The 23,778-nt window shown below is 41.8% G+C and overlaps 1 protein-coding gene across 1 annotated transcript in view; it reads right to left on the reverse strand.

Annotated features, from left to right (window-relative positions):
- LOC135217175 (all-trans-retinol 13,14-reductase-like) overlaps positions 1-23,778 on the reverse strand; it is a 289,079-nt gene that overhangs the window by 104,683 nt on the left and 160,618 nt on the right. The window contains 1 exon segment of the mRNA XM_064252897.1: positions 4,011-4,173. Coding sequence (XP_064108967.1) covers positions 4,011-4,173 — 163 coding nt within the window.

Here is a 23,778-nt window from a genome sequence, read left to right on the forward strand (position 1 = left end):
TAGTTTATACGTTCAGAGTTATGTAGCTGTCAACTTTGCTCTATTCTCACGTTTGCATTAACTTTGCATATGGTTAAATATTGGCTGCACTTTTCTAATAAAAATGCAATACTGTACATATATCTTGAACAGTATCTAGTAGCAACTTGTACACAGCCTAGCACGAGGGGAACTGCACATTTTGCTCAGTCATTCTGATGTGAACAAAGAAACTTTCAGTAAATATGCCAATGAGATTTTTACAATACATAGTTTTTAATATGGTCTATTCCTTTCCTATCAACTTTATATGTACTATACAAAACTTGATATAAAACAGTTTTGGAGGGTGCAATATGTACATAATGTACTTTTTGTTAGACTACATATATACATATATGTGCACACCAAATAAAACAAAACTACAAATCCCCACTTTGTACAGATTAGGCAAACCTACTTTCTTTGTAGTTTGTAGTGTTAGTTTTCAGAGTACTTACTGGTTACTCTGTACATTAAATAATGTATCATTACCATTTTTTTTCATCTCCTGCTGACATTACTTTGCAACTTATTATTAACATATTGCACATGCTTACTTTCATTTTCATTTATTTTCCTTCTATCATAAAATTTCTTCTAGAATGAAAGTCATTTCTATTCCAAATGTCATGCAAGTCTTACTGAAGCTTTACTGCAAACTTCAGATGACACTATCTACAAAGGATGATGACAATGTAGACAATTTGCTGAGCAAAGATGAATCAGCAAAAATGCCTAATGTGGAATGAGGTGATGCCTTACAAAAGTATTTTCCTACTTCAAACAACAACAGGCAATTCCATGTCCTTTATATCCTAATGTTGTACTCTGAATGGTTGTAATAACAAATTTGTTGCAGACTGCAAATCTGTACTTACTACCTATCACCACATAAGAGATAATGAACAAATATGGTACTGTAGTATATTACGTATAGTTAAAGTACATCTGCTAACTAAGAGGAGGTAGAGTGGCTGATGTTAACCTTTGTAGAGGTTCAGTTGAAAGATCGGGCTTACCTGAGGTTGAGTTAAAAAAGTTTCATCATATATGGGAAAAATGTAATGGCTTACTTGAGGTTGAGTTAAAAAAGTTTCATCATATATGGGAAAAATGTAATAACATTCATTTTTATGTTGACTGAAGAATTTATGCATGTTTTAGCAATCTTATACATTTTGTGTTTTAAAATTATCCTTCTGGATATAGCAGTGAAGGAAATAAATAGGTATGCCATGCATTTATGAAGATAATTTTGCCTTGCATTTATCCCACTAACAATTTCCCACAATACTTATTCTGTACCTTTTTCTCTCCTTCACTTTCAACATAAACATTTCACAATAAAAGAGAATTGATTTAACCATCCCCTATCACACTCCAAAAATTAGGCTTTCTTAACCCTTAAATGCCGACTGGATGTATTGTATGTCGACTAAAATTGTCTGTCGGGTGCCAAATGGATGTATGGTACGTTGACTACAAAAAGTTTTTTAAAATATTCGCGGAAAAATAGTTATAGGCCTAGTTTGCAAAAGATTTTAAATCATGCGCCTTGAGGGATGCTGGGAGTTCACCGATCACGCTGTTGTTTTGTTTACAAGCGTTACCCAGCCGCGCATGCACAAATTTCTTTCTTCTCACACTACAAAGCATCAGCGACGCATTGTCGGAGAGCGATTTCTTAACGCATTCGTGTTTTGTAAAACTTTTGCGAGTCACTCTGCTAAAACCCTTACACTCTAGTAACATTCAATCATTTACCTTCATTTTGCAACAAACAGGAAGTCTTTAGCACAATATTTTGATTTATGGTGAATTTTTGAAAAAAACTTGTTCCTCCCTCCGCTTGCGGTAACTCTGCTGAAAATCTCAGAATTTCTTTAATCACCTTGTCGTAATTTTCATACCATTTTCTATTAGGCCTTACATAAAGTGTTACACATGAAAATGTGCACAATTTCATGTAAAATACAACAAAAAATAACTCATAGTTCTAGCTTTTATCAGTTTTGAAATATTTTCATATAAATCACAACAAATGCCAAAATTTGAACCTCCAGTCAACTTTGACTAGACCGAAATGGTCAAAAAATGCAATTGTAAGCTAAAAATCTTACATTCTAGTAACATTCACTCATTTACCTTCATTTTGCAACAAACAAGAAGTCTCTAGCACAATATTTTGATTTATGGTGAATTTTTGAAAAAAAAAAATTTTTCCTTCCCTCTGTGTGCGGTAACTCTTTAGAAAATCTCAGAATTTCTTTAGTCACCTTGTCATAATTTTTGCACCATTTTATATTAGGCCTTGCATAAAGTGTTATACATGAAAATGTGCGCAATATCATGTAGAATAAAACAAAAAATAAGTCATGGTTGTAGCTTTTATCAGTTTTGAAATATTTTCATATAAATAACGATAAATAGAAAACATTCGACCTTCAGTCAACTTCAACTCGACCGAAATGGTCGAAAACTGCAATTTTTAGCTACAACATTTACAGTCTAGTAATATTCAATCAATTACCTTCATTTTGCAACAAACGGGAAGTCTCTAGCACAATATTTCGATTTATGGTGAATTTTAGAAAAAAACTTTCTTTTACATCCGCGCGTTACGAATTCATGCATCAGTTTGTGATAATATTTTCTCTGTGTTGCTTTGATCATTTTACGATTTGTTATATACCAATATCATCGCAATTTAGTGTACAATTCAACAAAAAAAAGTAACTCATTAGCTTTAACCGTTTTGCTCACAGCACGATTTGTATACAATTACATATGAAATTTTTTTTTTCGGGCTGTCATATATTCCAATATTTATATATGTAATGATATTGTTTTTTTATTTCTGATGGCTGCATACTAAACTTCAGGCAATGACAAAAAAAAAAAGGAGCCAAAAATTAACTCTTAATGTTAAAAACTAAGCGTGCTGTGATTTTTTGAAAAAAACTTTTTTTCTGCTTCGGCACTAACTCCCGAACGCCGCCGGCATACGATAGACACTTTTCTAAATAGAGGCTTGGCGTTTAAGGGTTAAACACACCTCTCCCACAAAACATTTGAGGTGATCAATTCCTTTCCTAGTTTCATATTTACAACTCAGTTGTTTTATCTAAGCACTGACCTTGATATTCACAGTATACTTCAAATACAGTGTAAGAACTAATAATACCTTCAATTCTTTCACCATCTAAACTCACATTCATTCTTCCATGTTCCTGGATTCCATTTATAGTTACATGTGTTACTATACTTTTATTATTTACCTTCAACTTTTTGCTCTTAAAAATGCTGCACAGCATTTCAGACTTACAAGTCTCTGTAGTTTTTCTTTGCTATTGCAAAGCAACTCTATATCAACAGCAAACACCAGCTATTCCATATGCCATTCCTGATCATTTTTCTTATCATCACATCTGTTCCTACATCACCTGTCTTTCTCTCACTTCCCTGATTACTAACTCCACATAAACATTAAATGTGCATGGAGCCAAAACACATCCTTGCTTTAGACCTAGTTTTTACACCAGACCATCTCTCTTAAGTTTTACTTTCATCATAAAAACTTACTGCCCTTAACATACATCTTCTACAAAATATTCACTCAACACCCTTCATACGGCATTTACTATATCAGTTTTACTTCAACCCTTCATGTTTGATACAGATAATAGCTGTGTTGCATACAGATTTTTTCTGTTTCAAACTTCCCTATCTTAGCAACAGTTTTGTTAACAAACAACTGTTTGAATTTTTCCATCTATATGACTCCTTTCTTTGAAATGGGTAACTATTGTTTTCATTTCTGATTTAAAAAAGATGTTCATATGATATTGCTAGTCCATGCCAATGACTCCCCATGACAGGGTCATGTACATGTTGACATTGCCCATGTTAATTACATAATATTTATATACAATACAGTAAAAACAAAAGAAACATATAGAACATCTTCATTCATTACTATATGTACTTACTGACAATACATCTTTGACTGTCAATGCATTCCATTTGTAGAAATTTGTAAACAAGTTAATAAGTCCAGTTGTTTCAAAGATCTTCACACACCAAAGAGGAATGAACTTGACTAACATTGCAGTACGGCTGTTGCGTCGTACATCATCCATTATGCCGAAGAATCTTTGGGAAAAATGAAATTTAAATACTAATTGGAGGCATACGCAAAATGCGAGTAATCAAAAGGTACTGTCTCTCTACTAAGATCTAAAATTCTCCATGGACAAAAAAAAATTGCATATGATAAAAAAGACAATGACACATTCTAAATAACATATATATTATAGAAACACAATACTATTTAAAATCACAATTTTTGAAAGTAAATCCTATTTTTTCTAATTACATATACAAACCTGAGGTCCTTTACATAAGGAATTACTTTCAGCGTAATGGAAGTACGGCTGTTAAATTCTTGAACAAGGTGGTTAGGCAGTAACTACCGTCTGGTAGACGGGTAGGCCCGCCTGCCCGGATGTAAACACTCCACTTTGCCTTTTGGCCCAGGCTCATATTGAGGGGTGGCATGAGGAGGGCATAAATGTAAAGGACCCCAAGTTTGTATATTTAAGAAAAATACAATTTACTTTCAAAAACTGTGATTTGTTCCTACACAATATACAAACCCTCGGTCCTTTACATAAGGAAGACTCACTGATTGGTGGGAGGAATGTGAGTGAGCATCTAGAACTGATTGGATTTCTGCACACCTGTGCTATTCCTCCTGGTCGTAAGAGTGAGGAGGAGGAGTGCCCTGCCATGACAACTTGATCGGGGCATAGGAGCTGCATGATCAGAGTCAAACTTCTGGGCCTTTTCAAAATGAGTGAGGAATTGTAACTCACCCAAAAAAGGGCTGGGAAGAATATTTTAGAGTTGGAGGCATTAATGCAAAGTTCTGGGAAGGGTTTGCATTATTGGCAGTCTCCTTCCTCCCCTTGCTAGAGGAAGGAGCAGGATTGCTTCTATGATTCTGATAATAAAAATGGAAAGAAAGCTCGATGTGTAAGCTTACCACATCAATCGCCCAACCAGCCAGTGTAAGTTCAAGTCCTATCTCAACCCAAAGGAAGAGGAGCAGAAGAACGAGGTGGGGAAGTTGGAGAGGCCAGTCACTCTTGCACCCTTCTTACCTCTATTACCACACACCATAGGCGAGATGCAACTTGTCCTCTTGAAGGAGCCGGGTAAGCAAACACAACCTGCAAGCATCCACCACCGGTCCAAGGAAAGGAGGTTCCAAGGACCTGTGGGCAGACCCAATGGAAGAAAGATATAAAATATGGTCACAATGAGACCTCTTCTGGTCTGACATATTCTTCGGAGTGATGAAATGTACCCATCCACTAGACTATCCAACTGCAGAGAAGTCTCTCACGATCTCGTGCGACTCGGAGAAAGACGTGTCATTGGACACTTCTGCAGTGGCCGTCTGCAGTGGATTAAGACACCGACACTCAATGAAGAGTGTCGATCCTTCATGGGTACAGCAACACACCAATAGGACAAAGTAATGATTGATCTGGATCAACCAATACAAAGTCCACAGCGCAGATCATGAAGGACTCAAATTCGTCAACAGATGTTGACTGATTGTGCTATCATGCATCCCATCTGATCCGAGATGTAATTACAACATGACACCCGCCTTTTGAAGGGTTATGCTGAGAATAACCATACAAAACGTCTATCTTGTTCGCTGACGATGTCGAGAGGTGAGATGATGTTTCTCGCGAGGCATGAGCACATCAGACGATAGTCAATAGCCTTCTAGAGACTGAGGTCCCTGTGATGGCACGACAGAAGTTTCTCATCAGTAGTTGAATCTCAACCAAGGAGAAACAATACTATATTACTAGTGAATGTGGACCTACATCTTCACAGTTGACTCGAGAGAAGTAAACTCTCAAGATTCTGATCATAGAAAAAGTCCTGTTGATGACACCAACCAATGAAGACGGCTTTATTCCCTGTTGTTTTACAGAGGACTGAAAAAGCTAATCCACTATTTCACTACTGCTTGGCGAGAAAGTCTCAGTTTGCAATGAAACCAGAGTCTTTCAGTAATGAAGAACCGCTTCTTGTGGGTTGGATCAGGGAGGAAGTTTCTATTTACTTTGGAAGCACAGCTAGTAGGGCGGGGAACAGGCGAAGTCTTACGTTATTCATTTACAATTCGGGGTGAACAAAGAATAATTGAACACCTTACGAATTATGAAATGTGTATTAGAAGACAAAACTCAAATTGTCTGAGGAAAATCATTCTGTCATCGGAGCAGCCAACGGGGTAGGTGCGATGGAACAAAAGGCTAGGCTACAGACTTATGTTATACCGTGGGGTAAACAGAAAGATGATAACAAGTCTAATGAGATATATCTCTGTCTGAAAATTCTCGCAACGGTAAATGTGGTGCAGTAGAGATGCGCTTTACGCGAGAATTCTGATCCAACCAAAGACCTAAGTCTGTGATTGCTGGGCAGAGAACTTTGGATTGGTAGTTAACCCTTGACAGAGGAGAAACAATACCAAACCGAAAAGAATCTCGGAAAGCGAGCAGTACTGAGGCAGAGCCGTATACCATTCGCTTGACCTGTCATACTGAGCTGCCTGGTAGTGCATTCCATGAAGGAATGCGTTCGGCTAGAACCATCAAGCGTAAAAAAGATACACTCGAGCATCTGCATCTCAACCGAAATGGGAGGGAAGAAAACCCTCTTGTTCGGTGATCATGCAAATGCTGTGGTGTTGGGAAACAATACCACTAGTTATCTCAAAATCTAACCCAGTTACTCTTGGGACACCAGAAAGGCTGTCCTGAGATTCTGGTTAATTAAGAGAAGTTTGTTTGTTTGTTTGTATGGTGGTTTTATGCTGCATGGAACTTCTATCACCAGAAATACACATCTCTCACTCCTCAATGGAATGGCCGGGAATCGAACCCGCGACCACCGAGATGGGACGCTAATACCATACCATCCACGCCGCTAAGGCGCTAAATAAGAGAAGGTACTATTCATCTCAGTCACATACCAGAAGAATTAACTTACAGATATGCGCCTACTACTCAGACAATACAACTAATAGCAGAAGCATGTCGCGAGAGAAATATACTAGTAGTATATCTGTAGGTTCCTGTAAATAGCACTCCAACCTAATTCTTCTTCATTCGAGGGACAAGAATAAGGACTGGAAGCAGACCTCCTTCACTCTCTAATGAAGAGAGTGAAGGTGAAGTTTTCCCGAAGGGAGACTTCTATGGTGATAACAGGATACTGAAGACGACTAGTTCAAGCCGAACTGGTTGTTCCCAATACAGTAGCACTGGAGAGGTGCTCAAACCCTTCGGTGCTATCCATCCTGAACAGATTGATGAATGTTCAGTAAGATACTAAGATTGAACCAAAACAGTCTCTTGGGTTCAAACCTGAGGAGTTGACTCCATAGAAATCCTCATATGTCCTTGTTCATTCCTGTATAACCTGGAAGTAGAGGGAAAAAAAGAGAGGAGATTGACTGCTCTTGCCTCCTCTTCCCTATACTTGCGATGTTCTCACTCTGTTACATGAAGCATTCATTTCCTACACCATTTCGTTAGTGCAAAAGTGAGTGAAAGTTGACTGAAGTTAAATACAGTAAAAGCTGGTGAGAACTTGCCATGTCTTTGCTACACATCTATCTTCTCTGTGATCAAACCTCACGAAGAGACTACACAGAGGACCTCCTCCTATCTCCTTCAGATGCCTTGTCCCAAGGGACAGTGACATCGATCTTGGCACCTAAAGAAGAGCCATTCCTGGCTTTCACAGGTGGGTCATAGCCACCAACACGGCTTGGTCCCTTCTCTCATCCTGTGCCACTATCATGATGGAGAGAAGACTACCTATCACTGACTGTGGGTGTATGACACCCATGGGACGTTGTACACTAAGACACACCCATACAGGGGTATACCCGACACAGCCCTGGTTCCTTGAGCAGAGCCCTTGGAGCCAGACAGGAGAACGAACCTGGGTTTGAATTCCTGGGGCTCCCAAGACACTATGTTTTGTGGATAGCGTCCAGGTTCCCGCTCCAGAAGGGGCAGGTAAGGCGAAGAGAGAGCCAATTACTTCCTCTCCATAGAAAGGGTGCAGACCCTTGGAAGTCTCGAAGCGAAACTTCTTAAGGGGTGGAGAATACCTTCCTCTTTTTAGTACGTGGAATCCCTTTGAAGAGGGAGGCTAGGAGGCGTCAGATAACGAAGACAAAAGACGACGACCCCTGAAAGCTCGCTGCAACACAGGAAGCAGGGTGCTGTGTCCTGGCAAGGAACCGCACTGATCAAGAGCAGAGTTCGTTCGTTAGAGCCGAGCGCTCAGATCAGCAGAGCTATCTGGTCGAGCTGAGCAGATCACCACTACATAATTATGAGTGGCAATTGTCAACGAAGATTTATCACTTCTACCCAATTAACTGTTCTCCTTCGAGGCCGAAGGATACTCCTCTTGAATCCAAGGGTCCCGCCCTCCAAAATGAGAGGAGATTCCCCAAACACCAACACCACACGCCTCCTCCTCTATCTTCATCCGATAGCTAGCGAAAGGATGGAGAAGAGGAATTACCAGAAGAAACAGATGGAGAAGAGGAATTACCAGAAGAAACAAAGAACAAACCTTCGAAGTTTCCCCCGGTAATTTCCAGTGTAAGCGTAGATTTCGGATGAATACGTCTCGCCGTAACGTTAAAGGGCGAAAATATGTAGTAATAAAGATATTGGAATACCCTTGCCACCAACCCTTAACACAAAGTAGAAAGGCCACTATCAAGGGTTTGCATATTAATTATTAAAGTCAATTAAGGGATTTTGACAAAGGAAAAATCTATTTCTAGGCGTATGACCTGTGTCACCCAGTGAAATGCTCCTTATAGCACCATTTCTAAGATATAAATATTGCTAAATATACCAGAGAAAAAAGTTGTAGGAATGCTAGGAATATACCCAGCACGCTTACCCTTATAGGGTGTCGGTATAGTAACTGGGGAGTGTTAAAACCACTATCAGAGGTCTTTTGCCATTTAGTCTCTTCCTTTGCCAATCTTCCCTTTCAAACTAGGCACCATACCAGCGCCATCTACCGCCAAATACCGCTACTACTAGCGCCTCGATAGCCATTCCTGAAAATAGTACCCAAGCTTGGGGCTATAGGGTGAGGAAGCAAGGGGTGGGTTCACTGGGCGACACAGGTCATACGCCCAGAAATAGATTTTTCCTTTGTCAAAATCCCTTTTCTGGGCTAAACCTGTGTCGCTCCTTGAAATAGTAACAGAGAATTACTCCCACAAGCTTGGATATACTTTCTATAAGACTACTGGAAGGGAGAAACTAACTCTAAGATAATTCCACCCTATTCATTAAATTGCTTAAATCTAAACAGATTTTAACAATATCTTAAGTCTAGGTCCTTACTACAGTAAGTACTATATACTATCATCGAAACAATTACTGGTAAGGCCTGTGTGATTACAATGCTAGCAAGCAATACTATATATTTTATATGTACATGATTAGTAGTTATAATTATAACCATTACAAGAATGGTTCAATCATACAATCCAAGTGAAAATCCCGAGAAGAAGGCTAGAGACTAAGCGAGGCGGTTGGGAGAGAAAAGGAGCTAAAGAAGGACAATGTATTACTACTAGGTATGTCAGCATGACTAGGCTGTGTTAGGGGAAACAATATTTCCCCCCCTGCCACTGCTGAATTAATTAAGGGCTTTCAAGGATTTAAGATAGTGGTGATTAAATACTTGAATTCCATCCTATATACTTCTTTAAGGTCATCAAAGCTCATGTGGTGGAAGTGACTTATCAAGGGAGCCGCCGCTCGGACATCATGTATGTATGGATTGATTCCGGTTAGCCTATCTAAAGTTATAGAATCGTGACTTTAATCACTTAAATGAGACTGTTCCACCACCTCTCAAATGAATAAAGGACCTGAAGTTTTATTTGAAGATCTGTCTAAAATTGATCTGAAGTTCTGACTTGACATAGGGATAAATCTTGTGGAAGTGGGGCCAATACATATTTAATAATTGTCGCCCAGTGAATCTGGAGATACTAGAACTTCTCTGGATGGAAGAAAATCAATATGATTTTGTTCTAGCTAGCACAAGTACTTGGAATCGATGAAATTATGAATCTGATAATGTGGAACCAAACTGGAGTACCTCCTTGAAGCAGATTTGGTCGTGGTAATAATTTTAGCTGGTAGGCTCTTCTTGAACAGGGTCCTAAGGAACGTAAAAGCCAGATTCATTTTCATTGTCATAAATATTGGGTCTTTTTAGGGAAAAGGGAGAGATTAGTCAGGACTGTCAAGTCTCGTGACAATTGCTGAAATGTTTCTGCACAGTTGCGGACCTCTCCATAGACTTCCGTTGTCTGATTCTAAGAACTAGGTGTCATATTGGCATCTTCTTGTGCCGTGAAATTCATAAATTCTATAACGTTAGGACCCTCCAAATCCTTGAGGAAGCGTCCGCCGCCCTTGTTATACTAATCGTGCCAGTATAGGGTTGGGGGTCCATCTGAGGCGGAGTCCCAATTCCCCTAGTTACGGGTCACCATTGCTCTTGAGTCCGTTGGGGGTTAACAGCCCAATCTGTCCTTAGAAGGATGGGAGTTAGCCTAGAACTTGCCTTAGTAGATTTATTGGAGGGAAAAATTAAATCCTCTGCCAAATGTTCCAACCTATCTGGTATCCGTGGCCTGGGCTATGGGGTCCAGATTGAGGGCACATGAAATATTGTAACTTGTGGTTGGATTCTATGGCAATAATTCTACTAGGAGATCTGGATTCTGTTGGCTGATCCATCTAAATGACCTGTTGTCTAAGGACTATTCCGACTGTAGCGGAGTTGTCCTTGACAATGCATCCGCCACTAAGTTCTTGCTCCTGCCAAGTGAGTTGCTGACAGGTGCCACTGTTTCTTGTTGTCAATGAAAAGATTGTTATCATGACCTGATTATGTGGCTTGGTTGAAAGCTGTTCTCTGAAGAGAGTTACTAAGAATAGAAAACTGTCATGGCTTCCAAACACTGCTATGAAGCTAGTAGGACGTTAGGAACCAAGTGTCCTGAGCGTTTCCATATTGGGGGTAGTCTCCCAAACCGCTTAGTGAGACGTTCATATGGACCACTAAACTTGGCGGAGGGAACCATACTGGTGATGATTTTGTCAGATTCTTGACTTCTGTCCATGGACGGGGTCTTTGTAAATGTGCTGGATGCGGGAACTCTGTCTCGCAATTCCCTGCTCGCTCTACTCCGCCAAACCCGGAATATAGGCTTCCGCTGGCTTTTAGTAGAGTCCATGTTACTGACGCGAATTGGAGTGAACCTGGAACTCTTTCTGGTTCCTCTGGGATGCTTGTCTGCCTTGAGGAACTGTCTTGCAACCTTGCTATTTACTTCTTTTTTTTTTCTCCCCGGTGGGATCAAAAGTTAAGTGATTGAGGTCCCACTGTTTACTCAACAATGAAACCGTGGTGTCGGAGTATGTAGGGATTCGTTGTGATTTGGAATCCTAGGAATACCAGAAACTTAACACTTATGGTTAACTTGAGACATTCCCTGGCGTTTATAGTTCAGATGAGCCAGTCGTCTAGGAGATTACTAGGCCTATCCCTTGTGTACTCGGTTATTGCACTACTGTTTCCGCTATCTTGTAAACATTCTGGGCGCTCTGATAAGCCCAAATAGCCTTACTTGAAGGCGTAAGCCTGTTGCCTAGTCTGAAGCCTAGGAAAAGGCGAAAGCCTAGGAAAAGGCATAAATGACTTGCTACCGGAACGAGATAGCAAGTATCTATAAGATTATAGGTATTGTGACGGCCCCATGGGGAAGTAAGGTCCGTACCTGCGAAAACAGTTAGCATATGGAACTTGTCGTATTGAATACCTGAGTTTCAATGAAACAAGTCTAATATTACTCTTTGTTTGATTGAATCTTCATGGAATCCCTGGAGAAGCATCCCTGAAATTCTAAGTATTTGCACCTGTAATTACTTTCTTCTACAGAAAGTCTTAGGTGTCCTTTATGTCATCCGGTATTTGGATTCTGATATATTTCGGTTGATGGAGGAGGGCACTTTTCCCTACTCCATACCGACCTCGTGATACTATGCTGTTCTACCAAATGCTGATTCCCAGCGGTTCTTGAATAAGCACCGCTTTTCTCCTACTTGAGGAGTCTAACTGGTTCGTCGAAAGTCGGTTGTGCCGGCTTCCTGTGAAGTCTCTTCCTTGCCGGAAGTTCTTACGCCAGCTGTACGGAAAATTGCTCTGGCTCGGCTACCTCTTGTGAGTCTGTTTTATCCGTGACATACACATGGTTCTTATTGGAGTCCGTATGGCCAGGGAAGAGGTAAAGAAGCCGAGCTTTGGTGCTGCTGAGAGGGCTGTTTCTACAGCAGCGCGGACTGTTGTGGCTGACCATTTGAGGTGGATGGTTGACCTAGCTGGCCTACTGGAACAGCATGTACCACTGTTAGAGGTTACGTCGTCTAGGAAGACTAGAACCTCTTGCTCCCTTCATGCCCGTGGGCTGTGTTCCCAAGAATTCATATCTCCTCTTAGGGATCAAGCCCCAGCGAACTCGCAAGCTCTGGTTGACCTTAGCTGCTTTGCCCGGGATTCTGTTCTGTATGGTCTCAGGGAACAAGATTGTTCCCCAGACCTAAGCTTTGATGAGTCTATTAGGTTCATGGTAAATAGACGCATCGGCCAAAACATGCTTTCTGCAGTTCTTCCTGGCTATTGCAAAGTCATATACATTGCATCGTAAGGTGTGAAGCAATGACTTGTCCGGATCTTGAACCATGGTTCATCCGTATAGACCGAGGTTGTCATTTCCGCTATAGTGGCGGAATTGCTAAACCTAGTCAAGCGCCTTCCGGCTTCATACTTCACCTTTACCCGTGCTTCTGGGAGTCTGGGTAAAAAGTCCGCTGAAGAGCTTTGTAGCACAATTTTAGTTCAATATGCCTACCAAGAATGTCGCCGGGGCGTCTACCCCGCACTCCATTTCTCCCAGAGAGACCACGGATGGTAAATCCGTCTCTCTGATATAATGTATAGATTTGTCCATTGCTGTAGCCTGAAGTGTAATCTCTACTACTTTAGAGGTACACGGAAAGGAGGTGGCGTCTAGCACCACAAAAATCGTGAAGGGATTATTGTGGCGTGCCAGTTTGGTATTTGTGCATTCCCAATCTGCCAGGGATTGAACCCAGGCTGATTGAGCTTGGTCTCTGGGGAAGATGACCATTTCCTTAGGCGTTTTGTCTTCACAGATCAGTGAGTTCTCAATCAGACATGTATAGCCTGAACAAGGGAATTGGAGACCCAGTGAAAGGAACTTGAAGTCCTCTATTGGCCGGGTTCTCTTCCCCGCCCTCAATCTTCTGCATGCCCTCTGAGAAGAGGGCCTGTGTTGGTAGCCCCCAAGGGTTACTGATTTGAAGGGACACAATTGGATATGTCTGGTACTGCCCGGAGTAGTTGTGGCTTTCCGGGTTGGGGGGCTCCTTACTTCGAGGTCTCCTAGATCTTCAGTCCTTCTACTAACGACTGAATAGGCTGACCTGACATTTATATGTTCGAGAACAACTGAGTTGTGATGTTATCTAGAACTGGGCTGAGTCAGGATACCTATCTCCTGTCTCAGCAAGCTGGAAAACATGTTAGGTTAAACCCGAGATCCTAGGATCTGGGTTTAGATGCCTTTGTGTTCGATGCCTGCCTGTGCGTGTGGCAGATTTTGTCGTGTTCGTCACCAGTTTGGTGGCCGATGACGAACTAGAATGACTTTCCCAAATAGCCTTCAGTTTGTAAGGTTTAGTAAGGGACTTATAATAGACCTATGAGTGACTATTTCAGCTTACCTTAGGGATTACCGAGCCCGGCTTATCCCTCGAAGTCGTAGGTCTCTTGGTAAACTCTAAAATGAAGAAGAAGAATGAGACGAGCTAAAAAGTAGTCCTTTTGCTCGTTTACCAAATGCTTCATATAGCCTACCTTCTGCCTGGGTTGCCAGCACGGCCTATCTATCTTCGTGGATCTTGGCAATGATCAGGGCTGCCAAATCTACTGGTACCATTGCTGATACTTCCGCATTTGGGTAGTAAGGGAGCTTCTGAAAGAGACAGTTACTTTTAAAAAGTATCCTCTTTTAAAAGTATCCTGAACATTGATAACTATCCCAATATCTCTCCAATTATTTACAATATCTCATTCAGTGAACTAATCATTCGATGAATTGGTACTTACCTTCTCGGTAGTAAAGTCTCAAAACCAGATTGTAACAGACTTCTCTCTCAACTGGTTGTCAGACCGACAAGTTGTTAGTTGGACCGCACAGGCCGTGCGAGTGCGGCATACTTCCTGTCTGCCTTGCTGCTGCAGGGTTGCAGTGCAGGTTGTCTTCTGACAGCGTACCACCTGTAATTACAAACTGATACATAAGTACCTTTGTATGGACTTGCCGGATATGTATCTGGCGGAGTATGTAATATTAGAATCAATACCGGAGTATCACTACATAGTAGGTCCGCTGTGGAGGATCAATTCCGGCTGGAACCTGCATTCTGTATTGTCATCGCCATAATAAATTGCGGCGGCATGCATTATGTACGGCATTCATATTATCTTCTCCTGCCAGCTCTGACCCCGCCATGCATTCACCTCAAGTCTTGTAATAACATATATATACATATACATATACACACACACACACACACACACACACACACACACACACACACACACACATATATATTATAATATATATATATATATATATATATATATATATATAATATATATATATATATATATATATATATATATAGATATTATATATATATATATATATATATATTATTATATATTATAAAATATATATATATATATATATATATATATATATATATATATATATATATATATATAATATACATACACACACACATTATATATTAAGTTTAATAGCAACGAAACCGGGGAAAGTTAGACTTGGTCCGAATCCGTCAGCATCGGAGAGGTTTCTTAGTAACTAAGAATGCCTCTGCTAGTCACTGGCCACCGCCACTGGGGTGGGGTGCCGAGGTATAAGTGGAAGCGGGGGAGAGAGGCTAGGTAAGGATAAATAAATGCCTCGATTCTAGGTTACCTGCCGGGGTCGACTACCCGGCGTAGTACACTGATCGAAAATATAAAGTATATTTTAAAACAATTAAAATAAAATAACTAAATGAATTTTGAACCAGAGCACAGAATCTATGCTCCTTCCTGTCCCAGTTCTCTTTTAACACTATCTCTCTCTCTCTCTCCCAGGTCTAGCTAAGGAATCGAAAAAGGGGAATAAGTAAAACCTAGGCCTGAATCCGCTCATAAGGGAGATCTTGTTGTTATATGCATAACTGAACGATCTCCGCTGTAACCCGGGCCCGCCATGGCGGGAGGATCGATAATGTATGGAGGACTGAGGATAGGAAAGACAAAATTCTCCTTCCGGTCCCCGTTCCCTTTTAATGCTATCTCTCTTACCACCGGGTCCAGCTTAGGGATCGAAACAGAGTAAAAGGTAAAACCTAGGCCTGGATCTGATCGTAAAGGAATCGTGTTTGTTATATGCACAACTAACGATGTCCGCTGGGGCCCGGATCCACCGAGGCGGACGGATAGAGGACGTAGGGAAGTAGGGATAGGAAGGCAAGAAGAGAGTACGTGGCTAATACCATCCTAACGAGCTGGAAATTACCCGGGCTCGTCTGGGTAGGTACCATCGTACTACTCCTACTACGTAAGGTGAGGAGTACCCCTTCCGACTATAACCACTCCCTCTCACCCCCTCTGCAAGAGGGGATATGACTCGGATATCTACGTGAAGTAGCGTGAGCGAGTTATGTCATCCCGTGAAGGTGAATGGGGGGAAGGAGGGCGTCTAGAGGGGTGGCTCACATGCGATCAATTGGGACACTACGACCAGCCAGGTGGAACACCTCGCGGTCAGAAGTGGATCCAATCGATCACAGGGGCTGACGGTCTATAGACTGACTGCACACTGATTAAAATAATACAATAATTTATATGATACTAAACGCTATACAATAACCCTGGTGCGAGAGGGGAAAGGATAAAGAGGATAAGGATATAATTCTGTTTAAAGAGTGGCTTAGCTTAACCTTCTCTCGATCAAAACAATCTGATCAGGACAGCCAGGGTGGCTCTGAGCGGATAGCCTAACCTTCCAGAGACGTGATTTCAATCACGATCTGGCGAGGTAGGCCAGGGGGGCTCATGGAACAGAATAAGGTCCCTAAGGGCCTTACACTCCTCCCTCAAGGGTTCCTTGGGAAGGTGAAGGAGGTATCCTCCTTGAGCAAACCGGTGGAACGTGAGGGGAGGTAGATAGGCTGAACTCCCGATCCGACGAATCGAAGGGGAGAAGCCTCTCCAGATGGAAGGAAACCCATCTGGCCTACTTCCCAAACCAGGGAGGAATCTCCTTGGTTTGTGTAAGTAGGTCCAAATCATCCTCGCGCCAGGATAACTATTATAAAACGTCAGGATATCTACAAATTTTATTAAATCTTGAGTGAGTGCAAAATCAATAGCAACACGACTACAATTAGTATAGGTGGCCAATTGGAAGTCGTCATAAAGATACGGGTAGCGATGTATGTAATGGCTGACTCGGGAGCGGTGCAAGCTAGGCTCCGTTTATGTAACATACAACTAAAACATACTTATGATTAATTTCGCTACTCTTACAAACATAAATTGATAATTGCAGTGCTCAACTTAGATATTGAAGATTCCTGGCGTTTATAGCATCTCATTTTATTCCAAAATAATGTCGTTACAGTCTAAGACACAAGTGTACACGACAGTGCTATTTAAAGGAATGGCTATCGAGGCGCTAGTAGTAGCGGTATTGGGCGGTAGATGGCGCTGGTAGCAGTATTGGGCGGTAGATGGCGCTGGTATGGTGCATAGTTTGAAAGGGAAGATTGACAAAGGAAGAGACTAAATGGCAGAAGACCTCTGATAGTGGTTTTAACACGCCCCAGTTACTATACCGACACCCTATAAGGGTGAGCGAGCTGGGTATATTTCTAGCATTCCATGCAACTTTTTTCTCTGGTATATTTAGCAATATTTATACTATCTTAGAAATGGTGCTATAAGGAGCATTTCACGAAGCAACACAGGTTTAGCCCACCCAGATTTCTCTTGGGAACGTTTCCCCGCATTATTTACGGCAATTCGCAAATTCGCGGTATTTTTCTATGAGAAATATCCACAAATTCCTGGGGTTTTTTTTTATCAATTTCATCATAAAATGCACTTTTTGTGATAAAACTATTAAAAAAACCAAGTATAAACATTTTTAGTGGGTTTTTCTTGAGTTTTAACTAACAAAATAGGCTGTTTTTAGCATTTTTATAGGGGTTCCAAACATTCGCGGGTTCTAACTATTTAGGGGGGGGGTCTGGTATACATCCCCCGCGAATACGGTGGGACCACTGTATGCACATTTATTTAAAATAAAAAATTAAAGATCATACAGGGAAAATGATCAATGGCTAGTCAGCAAGAGCTCACAAGCACACGTCTTTATCAGAAGGTGGCTGAAAGCAAAGTGGAGTGTTTACATCCGGGCAGGCGGGTCTACCCGCCTACCAGGTGGAAGTTACTGCCTAACCACCTTGTTCAAGAATTTAACGGCCGTAATTCCAGCTATGCTGAAAGTAATTCCTTATGTAAAGGACTGAGGGTTTGTATATCGTGTAGGAATAATTTGCCCTTACCTTTGAAACAAATGGCCTTGACATAAAAATGAATTAATGGGCGAGTAAATCAAAGACTACAAGTTTATATTTTATTTTTGAGGAAGATAAGACTTGCTTAGCAGAAATGACATTTTCACGATAAAATAGTTTTAATTATACTTACCCACTAATTATATAGCTAAGAGATTCACTCGACGGCAGTTAAATTCCCAAAATTCCTGGGTTGCTTTAATTTTCTATTTGTTTTGGTTAGGTAACAATACCCCGCCCACTTTCAAGGTAAGAGAGAGGAACAACACGGCAAAGAGCTCAGTTTGTTTATGCTTATCAACACAAACCCATGCTGGGTGGGCTTATATGATTACTGGGTAAGTACAATTAAAACTGTATTTTATCATGAAAATGTCATTTTTAATTATACAACTTCCCCAGTAATTATATAGCTGATTCCCACATTGCAAGAAGGTGGGAAGCATGGATAATTCTACCTCAGATTCATAAAAATACATAGACCAAGATTAGAAAAACTTTGCCAACATTAATTAAAATGTTTGTTGATTTCTTATCTGATAAGGGAGTTGAAGCAGGAAAATACTGCCTCTGGTTGCCAATCATCTTATCATGTAACGGCATGGTGGTAAAGCCATGTAGTCCCTATTACACAGTGGGACCTTTGTAGTGAAGGACAATTCTGATGGCTAACAAAGGATGAACATTAATTGCTCCTCCTCAGGGCTCAGTACCAAAATATCACCAGAAAAAATTATTACCTACAACCAAAATAATAAAATATCCACCACAACCTTAACAAGGACTGAAGGGTACTCCAGGTACTTCATACCTTCAGGCTTCCCATAAATCCTCACACCTTGTGTCAAGGAGAAAAATATTTTAGGAAGGGTTGCTTCCTACACTTCCTTTCCCAACACCACACCAACTGCAAGAAATGGACTCAGGGTCTTCATACACTGTTTCAATGTCATGGAGATAATGCGATGCAAACTCAGATTTGCACTTCCAAAACGTAGGATTGATAATAGAACTAAGAGCTAAATTTCTCTTAAAAGCCATGGAAGTGGCTACTGCCCTAATCTCATGAGCTTTACCCTTGCAGACCGGGAGGACATCCTCCTTAACTTAAGAATGTGCTTCTCGGATAACGTCTTTTAAGAAGAATGCTAGTGCATTCTTAGATAAAGGTCTGGAAGGTATTTTTACAGAACACCAAAATCTCCACATATGTATTTAGTTCTGTGAAGGTAGTACTTTAAGAACCTCTCTAGGCACAGAGTTCTTTCCTCATCTTCATTACCCAGGACTTCTGTCAAAATAGGGATCTAAAAAGAATGTGGCCAGGGATTAGAGGGAGACTTGTTCTTGGCTAAAAACCTCAAGGAATATGAACAAATGGCATTCCCTTTCGAAAAGCCTATTTTTTTATCAAGTGCATGAATCTCGCTAATCCTTTCAGCAGTCACTAAGGACACAAGGAAGAGAGTTTTTCTAGAAGTCCCTCAGACTAAGTTCATGCATAGGTTCAAAAGAAGACCTAGACAACCACTTTAACACAATATCCAGATTCCAAGGCACTATAGGAGAATCTTTACAATAAGAAGTCTCAAATGACCTAATGAGATCAGAGATGTCTGGGTTGGAGGACAAATCCAAGCCTCTGTGACTGAACATCAATGCTAACATAGCCCTATAGCCCTTGATGGTAGAAGAATACAGGTTTCTTACTGACCTTAAATGAAGCAAGAAATCAGCTATTTGCATCACAGTGGTCTTAGAAGAAGAGATGTTGGAATTCTTACACCACTCCCTGAAGATTCTCCACTTATTCTGATACATGTTGCTAGAAGATCTTCTCCTACACATGGAGATAGCCCCTGAAGCTCCTTCAGAAAACCCTTTCTTTCTAAGGAGTTTCTGGACAGTCTGAATCCTATCAGGGCCAGAGAAGGCAGGATTTGGTGGAATCTGTGTAAGTGTGGTTGTCTGAGTAGCTGCTTTTTTTGAGGAAGCAGCCTCAGGAAGTCCACCAATAGATCTACAAGATCGGGCAACCATTCCTTCGATGGCCAGAAGGGGGCCACCAAGATCAGAGACGTTGCTGTGTACAAGGAACTTGGTCAGCACTTGCCTTATCAGGCTGAACGTAGAGAAAGCTTACAGTTCCTTGTCTGACCAGTCCAGAAGAAAAGCATCAACCGCCCACATCTGTGGGTCTGTAACTGGCGAACAAAATAGAGGGAGACGATAGTTCTGACATGTGGTGAACAAGCCTATCATTGGTTTTCCCCACAGTTTCCAAAGGCCTAAGCAGACCAGAGATCCAATGTCCATTCCGTCAGCTGGACCTATTTCCGACGACTAAGCTCATCCGCTAAAACATTTTAGCTTTCCTTGGACAAACCTGGTGACTAAACGTGCATTGTTTCATTCTGAAAAAATGAGGAGATCTTGCCACTTCATGAAGAGAGAAAGAGTCCCTCCTTGTTTCTTGACATATGAGAGAGCAGTCGTGTTGTCCGTGTAGACCGCTATCGTCTTGTTCTCTACTTCTGATACAAAGGACTGAAGGACCAGGTGTACTGCCTTTAGCTCCTTCACATTGATATGCAGAGATCTGTTCTCTAGGGACCATACTCCCAAGACTTCACTTTGCTCTAAAAGCAATCCCCCATCCTTGGTCCGATGTGTCTGATAAGAAGTTCAGGTAGGGGTTCAGTTTCAGTTGAGAGAGAGACTTGCCTTACGACAGTCTCTTCTCTGAATTGCACCAAAGGAGGTTCTCTTTTATTTCCTGTGTTAAAGGAAAAACATGCGAGTCTGGAAGGTCCTTCCTGTTCCAGCTCACTTTCAGATAGAATTGCAGAGGTCTGAGATGTAGCCTGCAAAGCAACACAAACCGGTTCATTGATGAAAGGAACCCCAGCAAACTCATCCAATTGTTGGCCGATCACTAGTTTAAGACTAGAACTTCTTGTATCTTTCTCATACAAGAATCTACTCTTTTCCAGGTTGGAAAAACCCAAAAACTCTGAGTCACTATGGTCATTCCCAAATACCGACTCTCCTGAGTAGGAATCAAATGAGATTTCTTGGAGTTTATGAGTATTTCTAACTCCTGTACTAAAGAGAGTGTCTTTTTGAGGTCCTCCACACACTGACTGACTGGGCTCTTAAGAGCCAGCCGTCTAAATACAAAGATATTCGCATCCCCTGAAGGTGGAGCCATTTCGCAATGGGAGCCATTACTCTGGTAAACACTTGAGGCGCCGTTGTCAATCCAAAGCAAAGGGCGCAAAATTCAAAATCTTCCCATCGAACACAAACCCTAGTACTTCTCGACTTGGGGTGTATGGGAACTTGGAAGTATGCATCCTGAAGATCTATGATGTCATCCAATCTCCCTGGTGAATGGATGACAGGAATGTTTGGTTTGTTTCCATCTTGAACTTCATCTTTACGACGAAGACATTCAGGGCCCTGACATCCAGGATGGGCCTCCAGCCCCCTGATGACTTGGGGACTAACAGTGGGGCCCCGCCCCCGATGTACGTACCGGGGGATGTGTTACCAGACGGCCCCGTAGAATAGTTAGAACCCGCCCGACGAATGTTTGGAACCCCTATAAAAACGCTAAAAACAGCCTATTTTGTTAGTTAAAACTCAAGAAAAACCCACTAAAAATGTCCATACTGGTTTTTTTAATAGTTTTATCACAAAAAGTGCATTTTGAGATGAAATTCATAAAAAAAAACCAGGAATTTGTGGATATTTATCATAGAAAAATACCGCGAATGCGCGAATTTTCTGCGAATAATGCGGGGAAACGTTCCCGAGAGAAATCCGCAAATGTGTGAGTCCGCGAATCTGCAGAACGCGAATACAGGGGGTCCACTGTACATAGACGATTGTAGAAGCTCGGAGAGTAACGATCTTGACCGAGCTTATGACTGCTCTCATTCTTACAAGAGAAGTTACTTCGTCCTCTAGAGCCAAAACCTACCTGATCTTCTTGAATAAGCCATTAAGATGACTGGCGTGCTGACTAAGGGAGGCTCCTGAAGAAGGGGATAACGTAGCCTTCCTTCAGAACTTTGACAATCCAAGGTTCTGGCCCTTTTCTCTGCCAAACTTCCCAAAACATTAGAAGTCTGGCGCCTACACTCGTGTGGAGAACGGCATCCTCACTTGCTAGAGGAGCCCCTCAAAGAAGTTTTCTCGACGGACTCGGAAATGAACCTTGTATTTCCTCTTGATCTTGTGTAGGATCTCTGTCTGGCCCGAGAGGGCTGGCCTCTTAAGGGAAGAGGTTGCCTCGAAACCATTGCTGGAGGATTTCTTGGTCTTTTGGAATGGGCAAGGAGATCCTGTGTACATTTTCTTCTCCAGATCTGAAGCAATTCCTAACATTATGGCTTCAGGAGCAAGTGTATCTTATCTAAAGAGGGAAAATAACAGAGCTGATCTCTGTTATTTTACCCTCTTTAGATAAAGAGGGAAAGTTGAAAACTTCAAATACTTTGACAATACCTTTCAGAAGATTGGCCAACTCTGAGGCAGAAAACAAAACCTTCACAGATGAAAAAGCCGAGTGTCTGGCTGCATCTACCAGACCAGAAAAATCTCCTTGCAAAGATGCGCAAACACTCAAGGAAGGAGCCTCTTTCGTACATATGACAATTATCTCCACCTGGAGATTCAAGAAGACGGAAAACAAAAAGAGGTCTTGCCTTGTTCCCTCTTTTCAGCAAGCCAAGCGTCTATCTTTTTAAAAGCCTTCTTAGCTGAATACGAGAAAACCATCTTTGGTATCTTCCAGGGTTTAGAAGAAGGCATACTATCCATAACCAAAGTTTTTTCAGGAGATGCTGGAGAAGTCAGTTTGAAAAAAAACGGATATGTGGCGAGCCCACAACGCTGAAGAGGGAGCCTCTTGATCCTCAGTAGCTTTGTCTTCAGATGAAATACAAGAAAGATCCACATCTGCAGGAGTCTGAGGTGTGGCCGCATCAACTTGTGCCCATGTCAAAACAGCCTCTATTGGAGATTGCAGCGCTGGAACGTCTCGAGGTGTCCGAGGAGACGATACCAATGGAGCCTCAGTTACTACTGGTGCTAGCTAAACTGTTGTGGGCACTTGCTGGACCATCACGGGTGCTTACAGAGTTGTAGGAGTTTGAACTGAAGAGAGTGGCTTATTCAGTAAAAGCAGAATACTGTCAAGCTTCGACTGAATGGGATCTAATGTCTCAACAGCAGCAGCAGCAGCAGCAGCAGCAGCAGCAGCAGCAACAGCGGGAGCCAATGGAGTTGATGGAAGCTCCAGCACGACGTAAGCAGGCGCTAACTGGTTCACTACAGAAGGGAGCTTGGGTGCCAATGGGCACTTGACTATGTCTAATGGGCGCGCCTGCACGATAGGTACAGGAGCTTGAAGAGGAGCCGAAAAACGACAACAAGCCTTGGGTGCCAACAGAGTGTCAACTTCCGAGAGGCAGTCGGAAGAAAAAGGCTCTGGGCTGTCCCAATGACTGCAAGAGGGGCATGGATCTCTAGGCTTCTTAGTAGGCACCATTGGAGCTGCATCCGAAGCTGAGACTTGCTCCCCGAATGCCACTGGCGTAGTGAAGAGTCATCCGAACTCGACAAGTTATGCACATCCAAGGAGAGACCTTTCCGACGGCTCTTCTTTTCAACCTGGGAAGTGACAACAGGTTGAACTGAGGGGGAGACTGCTCATGGGCAGACCCCACTAACCTCCCTTGGGTGGTTACCAGTTTGACTCCTCCCCTGCACTGGGGAGTGTGACAATGACCTTTGCCTGGCAGCATCGGTGGGATGAACAGCCACCTCCTCCACTGACACAACACTCGCT

The sequence above is a fragment of the Macrobrachium nipponense genome, chromosome 7 (genome assembly GCF_015104395.2).
Source record: "Macrobrachium nipponense isolate FS-2020 chromosome 7, ASM1510439v2, whole genome shotgun sequence".
NCBI lineage: Eukaryota > Metazoa > Arthropoda > Malacostraca > Decapoda > Palaemonidae > Macrobrachium > Macrobrachium nipponense.